At 31.9% G+C, this 12,095-nt stretch overlaps 1 protein-coding gene across 1 annotated transcript in view; it reads left to right on the top strand.

Moving 5' to 3' along the window:
• The first annotated feature begins 3,049 nt into the window (after positions 1–3,049).
• Positions 3,050–12,095, top strand: part of LOC145315566 (hepatic sodium/bile acid cotransporter-like) — a 79,190-nt gene continuing 70,144 nt past the window's right edge. Inside the window, exons 1-5 of the mRNA XM_080155551.1 lie at positions 3,050–3,089; positions 5,409–5,456; positions 10,352–10,419; positions 10,665–10,699; positions 11,069–11,157. Coding sequence (XP_080011677.1) covers positions 5,421–5,456; positions 10,352–10,419; positions 10,665–10,699; positions 11,069–11,157 — 228 coding nt within the window. The 5' untranslated portion in view covers positions 3,050–3,089; positions 5,409–5,420. The remainder of the gene's footprint in view (positions 3,090–5,408; positions 5,457–10,351; positions 10,420–10,664; positions 10,700–11,068; positions 11,158–12,095) is intronic.

The following is a 12,095-nucleotide window of genomic DNA, read 5'->3' as shown; positions in this document are numbered from 1 at the left end:
GGTGCCTTCGGCACTTCGGGGCTAAAAAAACTGGTTTTAATCTCATAATTGTACATTCTATATCCGCGGATAGCCGTTTATAATACGATGCGAGAAATAACTATTATGAAATTACAATGAAATATTATCTGGTTCTATCTACATCCAAAAAATTAGAAGCCAGCAAGCCTTTTTAGAGGGAGGTAAAATGTTTGAATTTCCTAATCTAATGTATTTTTTTTAATTGGGGGAAGGGGGTAAATTGAGGAGTTTCAAAGTTTTAGTTGGGTAAACACATCTTTACGCGTAGACGTCCAGGTAAGTCGGTTTAGTGCGAGATCTTAAAGTTGTCAATTAAACCTTCCTAGTACAAAAAAAACCAACACACAAAACATTGAAATAAAGATATTTTGCCCCATGACGATCAAATTGTATTATCAGGGCATTTCTCTTTTCGCTTGGTTTGGATATCATGATTGAAATCGATTTAAAAATATACCATTACCACCTAGAATGGAAGGTAAATTTCAATTATTTATTATGTTGGATTGTCTTTGACTTTGAGAAAATGGAAATTTGTAAAGTTGCTACGCACTATAAAGCATTACAAAGTACGCTAGTTTAGAGAATAAATATGTATATAAATTAAGGTAAGGCGTACATCTAACAGTGAGGATATGAAAATAATTCAGTTTAATAAAGCATAGTTTTATTTCTTTCACATTTTATATTGGTAATGGCTAAAAATAAAATATCTTTCTTATACTTTTACATATATTTTTTGGTGGGGGGAGATTTGTAAAAATAGTGAGAGAAGGTAGTTTTTCGTTTGTTTGTATCCCCGTAGGGTTAGTATCTAACGCAGGGGTTGGCATAGAGAAAAAAAAACCACTCACTTATTTTCAATCTTATAAAAAATAAAGATATGGGATTAAGACTCAATAGGGAAGAACAAAAATTATTTTTTTAGCTGAATTCTTTTCTAGTGGGACCCACTTCCCTCTCTTATAAATACACTAAAACCTGTTCTTTGCAAATACCGAACAGCAATTACATTTGTGACACTATTTAGTCCAGCAGGATCTTACTCACAGACAGATGCTTTATCTTATAGAAAATAAAATACCCACTAAAGCAAATGGCAATCAACTTATTTTCCCCCATAGTCCAAGAAACCCCATGCGGGGTAATAAATGATTTTTCCCAGTTCCTAAGTGGAAAGTAATGCAAATATATGAAAAAACATGTCCCTATGTCGCCATCTCTAACACAGATGAATTATTCTTTTCGAGAAAATGAAATGCCTATTTTACACAGGTGCCTTATTTTAGGAAAATAGAATGATATTATTTACTTAAGCCTTAAATTTTACACAAGAATAATACATACGAGTTTTGAGAACTTAGGTCAAATCTAAAACTTGGTCCTACTCCAAACGTAGGAGTCCCAAACGTCGGAGTGGACAAACGCAGGAGTCCCAAACGTCGGAGTGGACAAACGTAGGAGTGGGACAAACGTCGGAGTGGACATTGCTTAAGTAAAACCTAGGAGTGTCCGCTATGTTTATAATATGACAATTTTGAAATTTTTTTATACCCCTGTCTACAAAATAATGACTATGGCCTCAGCGCTCGGCCCCCTAGCCTGTCTCGCCGCAGCGCTCGGCCCCCTGGCCTATATTCTAGCCTAACCTAACTAAGAAAAATACCGGGACCGAGGGGGGGAAGGGGAGTTGTATAAAATAAATTAAAAATTTTTTTTAAAATTCAAAATGGAAAAAAAAATTATGGACTCCTGTGTTTGTCCACTCCGACGTTTGTCCCAAAAATCCTGCGTTTGTCCACTCTGACGTTTGTCCCACTCCTGCGTTTGTCCCACTCCGACGTTTGGGACTCCTGCGTTTTTCCACTCCTACGTTTGGGACTCCTACGTTTGGCGTGGAACCTAAAACTTTATATATTAGAAGCAAACATAGTTTCAGAGTAGCTGCTTTCACATTTATTTCGTATATCTTAGGATCAAACTGTTGGCATCCTATACTAATATAGAATAATTTCAATAATTTATGATGACTAGTAATGGATTTCATAGAAGTGGTCGCGTCGTAAGTAAAATAATATCGAACAATTTTTTTTTTTTAAGTTGTGTTCAACATTTACATTAAGTATAGTCATCTTCATAGACTTCCAAGGGAGGGGGTAAATGGGTGATTCCCCCCCCCCCCCCAAATGAATTTGGGGGTGCCGTAGGCACCCTCAAAATTTTGGATTTTCAATTTTTACCCCCCCCCCCCCAAATAAAAAAATTCCTCTATGAAATAAAGATTACCCCCCCCCCCCCCCAAATGAGCTTGAGGGTGCACCCCCAAAATTTTTATTTTCAAAATTTTACCCCCCCAAATAAAAAAGCTTGGACGCCCCTGGTCATCTTGACATCACAACTACGAATGAAAATATCAAAAAAGTTAAAAACCATTTATATCCTATATAATAATATGTCTGAAGCTAAAAACCCCGAAAAATACTGTTATGAATTGTTTGTACATTTTAGGGAAGGTTTATAAATACCAGAAGTGATATTGGATATTCATTTTTATAATTAAGTCTTAGAATAAATTAAGAAAAGTTTTCTTTTACATACTCCTTCAAATACAAATAAAAAATTTGTAAACAGCTTATAGTGCCTAAAAAAATGAAGCCATAAAACACAAATGACCAATGATAGGTCCATTTTACCATTGGTCAATTACAAATGTACATTCCAAAAATCAGATGAATAAATAAATCGTACCTTATTTTCATAGAATCATAGTGCAATTCGATAATATCTAACTGTTCCGGTCGAACGTATGGGCGGACTGACGCTAATTCTAAAAATCTACGCTTTAACAAAATTTTGCTTCAAACACACAGACAGATACTTACCTCTTCATCAAAAGCTTTGCGCATTTTAAGAGGATGTCTCTAGTAGCCGCGCTGCGCATACATTATACGCAGAGTTACACTTCAGGTTTTTGGCGCTAAAAAAATAAGAAGATTCATTACAAAAAAGAAAAATATTTTTAAATTTCAGTTCGCGTCCGACTTTTACGTTCTCATTTCAATTTGTGCGTGAGTGTTTGAATTTGGGTTTTCAATTTGCATTGAGAAAATTCACCCAAATTCCTTTTGACATGAATAGTCTCGTGTGTTAGTATCTACTTATTAAAAGCGAAGCTTTTCTATAATTAGGGTCGGTCCGTCCGTCCGTCCGTCACGGATAGCTTTTTTCGTTAATTAGACATGTTAGAATTGTCCTATCGATTTCAAACTTTGCATGATGATTCCTGTAGTAGTTGGGCACGATTTAGAAAGCGTAGCAACTCTATAATCATTACCAGAATGTCCGTACGTCCATTTTAAAAATGTTGATTTTTCTACTTTTTTAACAACAAATTTTCAAGTGTTCTAATTATCCGTTTGATCTGATTTTTGGTATATTGATTCCTGGGACAACAACGAACAATATTATAAGCGAAGCAACTCTATAATCAAGTCCAAAAATGTAAGTATGTCCATAAACATTATCCTGCTTCAAGCATTTTTTTTCAACAAATTTACTTACAATTTTGCTTCGACTCTAATACTTTTAAATTCTAATTATTCAGTTCAGATACCATACAAGTGTTAATGTCCGTTTGTCCTACCGTTTCAGTGCTTCGCTTTTATGGATGTTGTCATCCTTGTTTATTTTAAAATTATCTAGCAAAACAACTTTATAACAGTAGCAAAATTATCAAAGTATAAAATATTGTTTTGCATTCTTTCAGGGAAGTTTTGTTTCCATAAAAAGGAATATTTTAACTTCTCATTTTTGTGGACTGCATATATTTATAATTATTTTGACTTAATGTAATTTTAATTAACCCACAGTGGGATCTTTTGAAAAAAATCGGGACATCCAAAAAATTTAAAATCGACTTTTATCTATCCTAGGAATTAATAATGGCTGTAAGTAGACAGCTAGAAAAGAAATTTTTAAAAAATATTCATTTTTGGCGGATTTATGCCATTTTTAAAAAAGGTAGTGAAAAATTTCTTTTCAGTTTTGATGATTTTCCAGATTTTTTTACACAATTTTTTCAAAGCAACAAAAAATACATTTATGTTCATCTTATGAAAATAATTTTTGATTGAGGTACTTTTCAGATACCTGTACCAATGTCTAATTAAAGAAAAATTTTTAAAAAATATTTTTTTGGTGGTGTAAATTGACATTTCACCAAAAATATTAAGATTTTTAACCCCAAAAAATCAGTTTTCTCCATTTTACACAAAAACGGACAGGAGGCCCCGGGTTTTGCAATAATAATATCAATATACAACATGTATTGTGTATTAAACAGTTTTCACAACCTGGGGCCTCTTGTCCATTTTTGAGTAATTGAGCATTTTACATTGCATGGTTTGAACAATTTCGTTCTTGTTAATTTCAAATTTTCCCCCGTTAGAGGGGGAAGGAGTCATTTTAGAGCCCAAAGTCATCTCTGCAATGTTTTCAAACTTTTTGAGGCGGATCTTTCTTTACTTCTGCATTATTTGCCTCTGGCCAACCGTTACGCCGTTATTTGCCACCGTTGGCGTGATTTTTAACGATTTTTGCCGTTCTCGCGGTTTTAATGGACATTTAAGGGAACAAGGAGTCCTTAAAAAAAGATGTCTTATAAATACTTTTATTTTAGCAATTAAATTTGCTAAATTTCATGTGTTCTGAAAAAAATTGTATTTCTAACTGGTTTTGGTTCAGCAGAAATTCAAATTCGGGGATTAATTATAATATTGCAAAAACATTATATATGCGTCTGAGAGAGAGAGAAATATACGTTTGAGAGAGAATATAATATAAGCAATTATGTTTATATTATTATACAAACTTTAAATGAAGATAGCTAGACTTAGAATAAAGGTATTAACACAAAATCAAAAGTGTTTTGAAATTATGTTATTGTTGTTTATATCTGTAAAAAAACATTAGAAAACATGCCTTATTAGTGTCCTATTTTACTTATACTGGACCTACCTAAAAATGCCGGGACTCAAACTGGGTGCACCTGACGCTATATTCATGTTCACAAACATTGTTTGCATTGAAGAAATATTTACATACACGTTTATTTCGTTAAAATATTCCTATCCTAACTAAAGTTATGAAGGTTTATAGATTTTTTAAAAATAGGGTAGCTTCGCTCCTCTAAAAGCGCCAGACGTACTTACCAAATACACATTAGAAGTTAACAGGAGCAAAATTTATGTTATTTTTGAGTTAAAGCAAAAGAAATTACATCATTTCGTCAAATACAAGCTTTTTTATTGATGTTTACTTTTGTCTACCCTTAATGTCCCGTTTTTTGGCAAAAGATCCCACTGTGTAACCTCATATTATTTTACTAGAACTGTTGAAGAATGTTAACGCGTGTAAAATGTGTTGTGATTATACAGGTAAGTAAAAAATAGAATAGATTTTTTGGATGAAAATCTATAATACAAAGTAGAACGATGTCTGTCTTTTGTGTGTTTGTCTGTTTGTTTGTAACAAAGGATCTCGCTAACCGCTGAACCGATCGGGTTCTCCTTAACAGGGTAGCTTCTCATAGGTCTCGGGAAGGTTCATAACTATTTTCTTGGGCGGTGGAACACCCCCAACCCCCCCAAAAAATGAAAAATACCCCCCCCCAAATTTTTTTTTAATTATTTTAAATAAAAATTTTAAAATCTAAAATAAGAAATTTAATTCGACTCTCTTCTCAAGTCCCCCTAGAAGCCTCTAGGGGCGTAGCCGCTAGTGTGATTTGAAAGTAAAACAAAACTATGATTTCATTAGCAAAGCATTGACTTAAATTAATAGTATGTAGCTTTGGAAACCACGAATTACCAAGATAAAACATTTCTGAAAAGTTGAATCATCCACTAAGAAGATTTGTTTAGAATTGGTAAATTTAAATACTAAAAAATAAATTTTGGACTTCTGACAAATATTTTTGACGCATCAGATGAAAGAACTGAAAATCTTTAGTAAACAAAAATGTAATAATTCATAAAATCGACAGTTGTACAAATGGCATATTAGGGAAACGCTTGAACATAGATGCTTTAAATGGATTTGATTTTATTCCTAAACCCTCTAGGGGTTATTATAATTTGAAAAATAATGTAAATAGCCAGGCAGGAAAGAGGGGACAATGGACTCCCAAAGTTTTATATGAATGTTTTCTTATTCGTTGACTTAACCACTTTGAGGATTTTAGTGAATTTTGATTGATTAACTTTTAAGTTGAGTGTTCAAACGTTTTAATCAACCACTAATTTTACGCTATAGAAGGTGAATTTTGTGTATCATCAAAAGGGTTGTACATTAATTTATCAACCATAGTCTTATCCTTTTAAATCCCTGGTAAATAGGACAAAATCAAATATAATACAGACAAAAATCAAAATAAATATTTTATAATAAGTGCTCTGTTCTCCTGTTACTTATACCTGCGGCAAAAGCGGCGAAAGACATAATTAGGGTCGGTCCGAACGGACAAAAATATTGACATATGCTTATATTTTTAAAAGCGAAGCTTTTCTATAATTAGGGTCGGTCCAGTCGTTCGTAAGTCCGTAATGGTTAGCTTTTTTCCTTAATTCTGACATCTTGGAATTGTCGATTTCAAATTTAGTATGATAATTCATTCTTATAACAGTTAGATATTTAAAATGCGTAGCAAGTCTATAATCGTTACCAGAAAGTCCGTTCGTCCTGCTTAAAACCTGCTGATTTTTTCTACATTTTGTATGATGATACTAACCTATTCATTTGATTTTTGGAATTATAATTCCTATGGCAACAAGGTACAATATTTTAAGCTAACAATCTCTATAATCAAATTCTGAAATGAAAGTATGTCCTTTTACTGCATCCAGTATTTGCGCATTTTTGCAACAAATTTATGTACAATTTTGTTTAGACTTAAAAATTAATGTAATGCTTATTAAGTTCTTACACTCTACAAGAGTTATTGTTTGTTTGTCCTTCCTTCAGATTTTAGAGCTTCGCTCACATGGGTGTTTTAGCCTTGTTCATCTTTCAGCTGCCATATGTGCGCCACTATGTGCAATAGTGCTAATCCACTAGAGATAACCACTTTAGATTGCTATTGTGTTTGCTGAGGTATCGGATTGTTCAAAATATACAGTGATTAGGTGTCTATCTGTCTGTCTCTATGTCTGAAGCAAATCAATTGGGCCGCGTTAAAAAATAATAATTGAACAAGGATTAAAACATGAAAACGAAGAAATTTATTTGTATATTTTGCAAAAAAAATTTAAGATATACTTTTAAAGCTTTTAATTCATTTTAAAAATCAAAAATGATGAAAAGCTGTGCTGTTTAAAATCTACCCCTTACCAAAAGCCATATAAAGTCCTAAAAAGCAATAAAATTTTTAAAGTAGATTGTCAACTTTTTTATCTGATGTTAAATAGGTGTTTGTTTACCATAACCTGTCTTTATAACTTAATTTTTAAAATCAAACAATCCAGAAAAATTTAAGCAATAGGATAAGAATACACATTTTTATTTAAATTTAGTAGGAATTCAAAACTGATGCCATTTTTTCGGCAAATTCATTTAATTACGTTGGCTTTTTAGCTTAATAAAAATAAGGTCGTTATTAGCATTTTAAATTACTGTATTAAACTTTTAAACAACATTTTCATAGACGCTACTGGCATTCATTCAAATAAGTCAAATTAATTTAGGCATAATATCGATATAACGATATTTTAAGTATATATATATAATATATATGTTGTCACCATAACTACATCATAGGCATGCAGAAGGCGGGTGGATACACCATCTAGGAGTCCACCCTCATACACCCCTCTTCGTCCCTCAAAAACTCCCAAGTTGGGCGTAAAGATAGAAATGTCACACACCCCTTAAATTTAATGAGGGAGCAAATTGGCGATTTTTTCTTGGGAGGATTGTGGTTCCCTCCCCCCAATATAGATAAACACCTTCCCTGGAAATATAAAAAGCTTCATTGTAAAGAAGATAAGAGCATTGAGAAAGACATCCTGTTATTAATAAAAAAGGATAATAGGATTTACTTTTAAATTAGGATAATAGGCTATAATATCAAACAAGTCCTTTAATTATCTACATAAAAGACTATTATTATAAAGTTTTATAAAACGTACTTTTACCTTATTTTTGCTAAGAAACATCAAGAAAGGTTTTCAATATGAATAAGTTTAACAAAACGTGATCTATACCTAAAAGTAACAGAATTTCTATCTTTCTGTAGCTTAATAGCTCACTATCCACAGGACTGATCTGGCTCTCCTTTACAATGTAGCTTCTTATATGTCCAGGGAAGGTATGAAAATGTTTTTGGAGGATACCTTAACCCTTCCAAAAAAAAACACGATTTGAAAAAAATTTACTCAACCCCCCTCCCCCCCCCCCCCATAAAAATAACCTTTTTAGTCTTAAGAATATCCTAAAGTATAGGGTCGACTTACCAAGCCCACTACACATCCAAATGGCCTCTTGGACCGTAGCCACTAGTTATTCAATAATTTAGCCGAAATAATTACTAAGTCGTTTTTGTATCCTTTGTTAATTATTTAAAAGATTGAAAGAGATTTCAATACAAAGATTAGATAAATGATTACAAGTTCAGTTTTGTCCGTATTATGTGAGAAGCATAAAAAAAGTGAGTAATAATAATAAATTTTATAAATTATAAGTAGTTAATTAATGAAATAATTTAGGGAAGGGGGGGGGGGCGGTAGACCTTCCCCACTTTAAAGTTTATCTTTGAGAAGCTTTGTAAAGGAAAACCATATCAGTTCAGTACACACATTTCAGTAAAATTCAGTACACACACACACACACACATATATATAGACATCATGTTACTTTTATGTAAGAATTAGTTTCGGTTTCAAGAACATGTTTTAACTAAGAGAAGATTTGCTTATATAGAAATAGAAATTTTATATCATTATATTTTTAAGTACTAAAGCGCCCAAAACAAGAATGGCAACATTCATGATTGTTATAATATAGAGAAGAAAAACAGTCGGACAGACAAAGTTAGTATATTAGAGAAAAGCATAACGAGAAATGTCAATGTTTAAAGATGATGATCATCAACATCTAATTTAGCAGCTGAAAAAATCACATCTCTCCTGCATATTGTTGAAGAAACCATCAATAAAAGCTTATTATCTAAAATTGCAGTATTGTCTGAACGAATGGACACTACAAATCAGAGATAAGAAGCAGCTTTTAGTGACTGCAAAAAAATGACGTCATATACAATACAAATGACCAATGATAGGCCAGTATACATTTTATTATTGGTCAATATAAATTCTGGCATATCATTGGTAATTTGTATTGTATGGCGTCATATAAGCTGCCTCCAAAGATAGTTGTAGGAAGCTTAGCTATTGAACGGAAATATCTTAAGAATCAAGTCTTTTCATGGGTGATATTATTTTAATAATAAAACGTGACCTATATTATTCAACATTTTGTTTCAAACAACGCAAAATTGTTGATTATGTAAAATTTAATTCAACGAACTTTTAAACAAAGATTATAATAGGTCCATTATTTAATAAATACTTTAAAATAAGTTATACAACTATTTCTTGAGAGAGCTATTTTAACGTTGATCTGATAGAAACATTTTAAGGCCATTAAATACAAAAAAATTGTTATTATACTTATTTGGACATTTAAGAAATGTTTTTCGGAGTTCGTTAACAAAGTGGTGACTATTAAAAAAATATCAGACAGATTTGCTTTTACGATCTTTGCAATAAAATTTGATGCTAGACACATAACCTACTTTTCTTAATATTATTATGTCTACAAATGGTTAGAAACAAGTTCAAAAATACAAATAGAGAGCGCAATAAAGAACGGATGACACTTATTTTATAGCGCGAATGCTGTGCTGTGTACCAGCCGTTTCTAGCTTTAATAGTTATTCTTGAGGATAACTTTGTAATAAAAATCAATTCTACTTCTTCAAACTGATCTAAATGGATAAGACAATGGTCGATAAATTAATGTACATCCCAAATGATGATACTCAGAATTACCCCTTCTGTATATCAAAATTAGTGGTTGAAACGTTAGAACAACCAACTTGATAAACCAACCAATGAAAATTCACTAAAGTCTTCAAAGTTGTTAAGCTAACAAATAAGAAAACGTTAATATAAAACTTTGGGGACTAGTGTAAAAAAAAACAGCCTATTGTTTCCTCTTCATCTGATTTCTTTTTGATCTCAAATTACTATGATACTTTATGTTGTTGTTTTTTTAGTTGTTACTGATATCAAGTTGTCTGCTGGTGGAGGCAAAGGTTGACAATAAACAGCAATACAACTCAGGAAAATTGTGAATTGTCAAATAAATCATAAAAAAAGTGATTGAAGATAACATAACGTCCAAGGGACCCAAAAAAATTTAAGCTAATTTTATTTTACCCCTCCACCGTCCAAAAAAGTATTAACGTGGTAACTACCTCTTCCTATAAATTACACCCCCAGGGTAAACAATCTTGGGAGAGGCAAGAAAACCTTATAGCTTTAAATTATCTATTCATTGTTGACAATCAATTATTAACATTTCACAGGCAACAATCTTGATTCAACAGATAAATTAGATAAAGGTAAAATCTGCATGGCAAAGTATTTTATGATTACAGCCAAAAGCACAACATTGTTCATTTTTTCTCCATAAAACATAAGGGGGGGGGGATTGCCCCCAGACATGTGTGGGATAGAAATATGTTTGCTATCAATCTTAATCTTTGATAAAAGGAGAATTAAAATTAGAGATAGGCAGTCGCTTGTATTCCACGCATAAGCCGCCGAATTAAATTGGTTTGTGTCCTCTAAATATTTACTGAACAGACGGATTGCTATATTAGGAATAGGGTTAGGAAAACAGATTTTGTTCCAGTTGTTTGCTGAGCGGCTGTTGAGCCATAACTGAAACCATTGTTTGTAAATTTACTAATCTTTTGATAAATGCCTAGATAAAGAAGATTACACACTGGATAATCCAGAGAAAGTCACTACAGATGAACAAATAGATAATATCTTAATCCTTCAAGAAGGCATTCAAGTAAGTAGATATTTAGATTGCTGAGTGTGGGTGAAAGGTCAAATTAAAAAGAAAGAAAAACAAGGATGCCAACCTCCATAAATAGCGAAGCGCCAAAAAGAAACCTTTCTCAAAAGTTAGTGTCTAACGGACAGACAGGCGGACGGACACTTGCTTCGCTACTAACAACCCGCCCGTAGCGACCTTATCAAATTGATTTATAGCACTCTGGCAAAATACAATTTTAATAGATTTTGTTTACTTTATTGTGCCAATAAAAAAAGCGGTCAGAGCTGATATATAATCAATATACCATTCTTTAAATGAAATTTTTTATGTCAACTAAATGGCTTTAGATAGAAGTTGTTATATATAATATAATGGACATTGCAATATTTTGCTTTTCCAAAACGGAATAGATAGAAAAGGATTTTTTTAGTAGCTTTCCATTTAAGAAATTCCAAATTTTCAAAGCATTATTTTTCATTGTGTTTAAAATTTTTGAATATTTGATTAATAGTGCATAAAATCCCTATTGTAATAATTCAGGAAAATAATAATGGCTAACAATATTATTTTAGCAGATAAGGTTAATTCTACCTAATCAAATGACGCAGGTTTTAGTGGAAAAGTTTGATTATTTTTTAAAATTTAATATTCAATCCGTGGTTCCTATATGTTTAGCACTAGTTCTCACAGAAATAAAAATGTTTTTTTATTCATTAAGCATTGCTTTTTAAATGTGCGTCTTTTTCACAAGCATTGAAAAAAATGTTGTTATTTTCTATTGAAGATGCGATTTATATTTAAGATATTTTGCTATAATGCATTAGTAGTTACTAATATAATATAAATGAGATGAATTTATAACTGTAAAAGTATTGATAAAAAATGCTTTAGTTTCTTGTAGTTATTTTACATTTAAACTATTTTTTTCTAAATTAAAAGAATTTTGTTGA

The sequence above is a fragment of the Acartia tonsa genome, chromosome 1 (genome assembly GCF_053477335.1).
Source record: "Acartia tonsa isolate MP-2025a chromosome 1, ASM5347733v1, whole genome shotgun sequence".
Classification (NCBI taxonomy): Eukaryota; Metazoa; Arthropoda; class Copepoda; order Calanoida; family Acartiidae; genus Acartia; species Acartia tonsa.
Note: the sequence above shows the minus strand (reverse complement) of the source record. Positions and strands in the feature narration are given on the sequence as shown.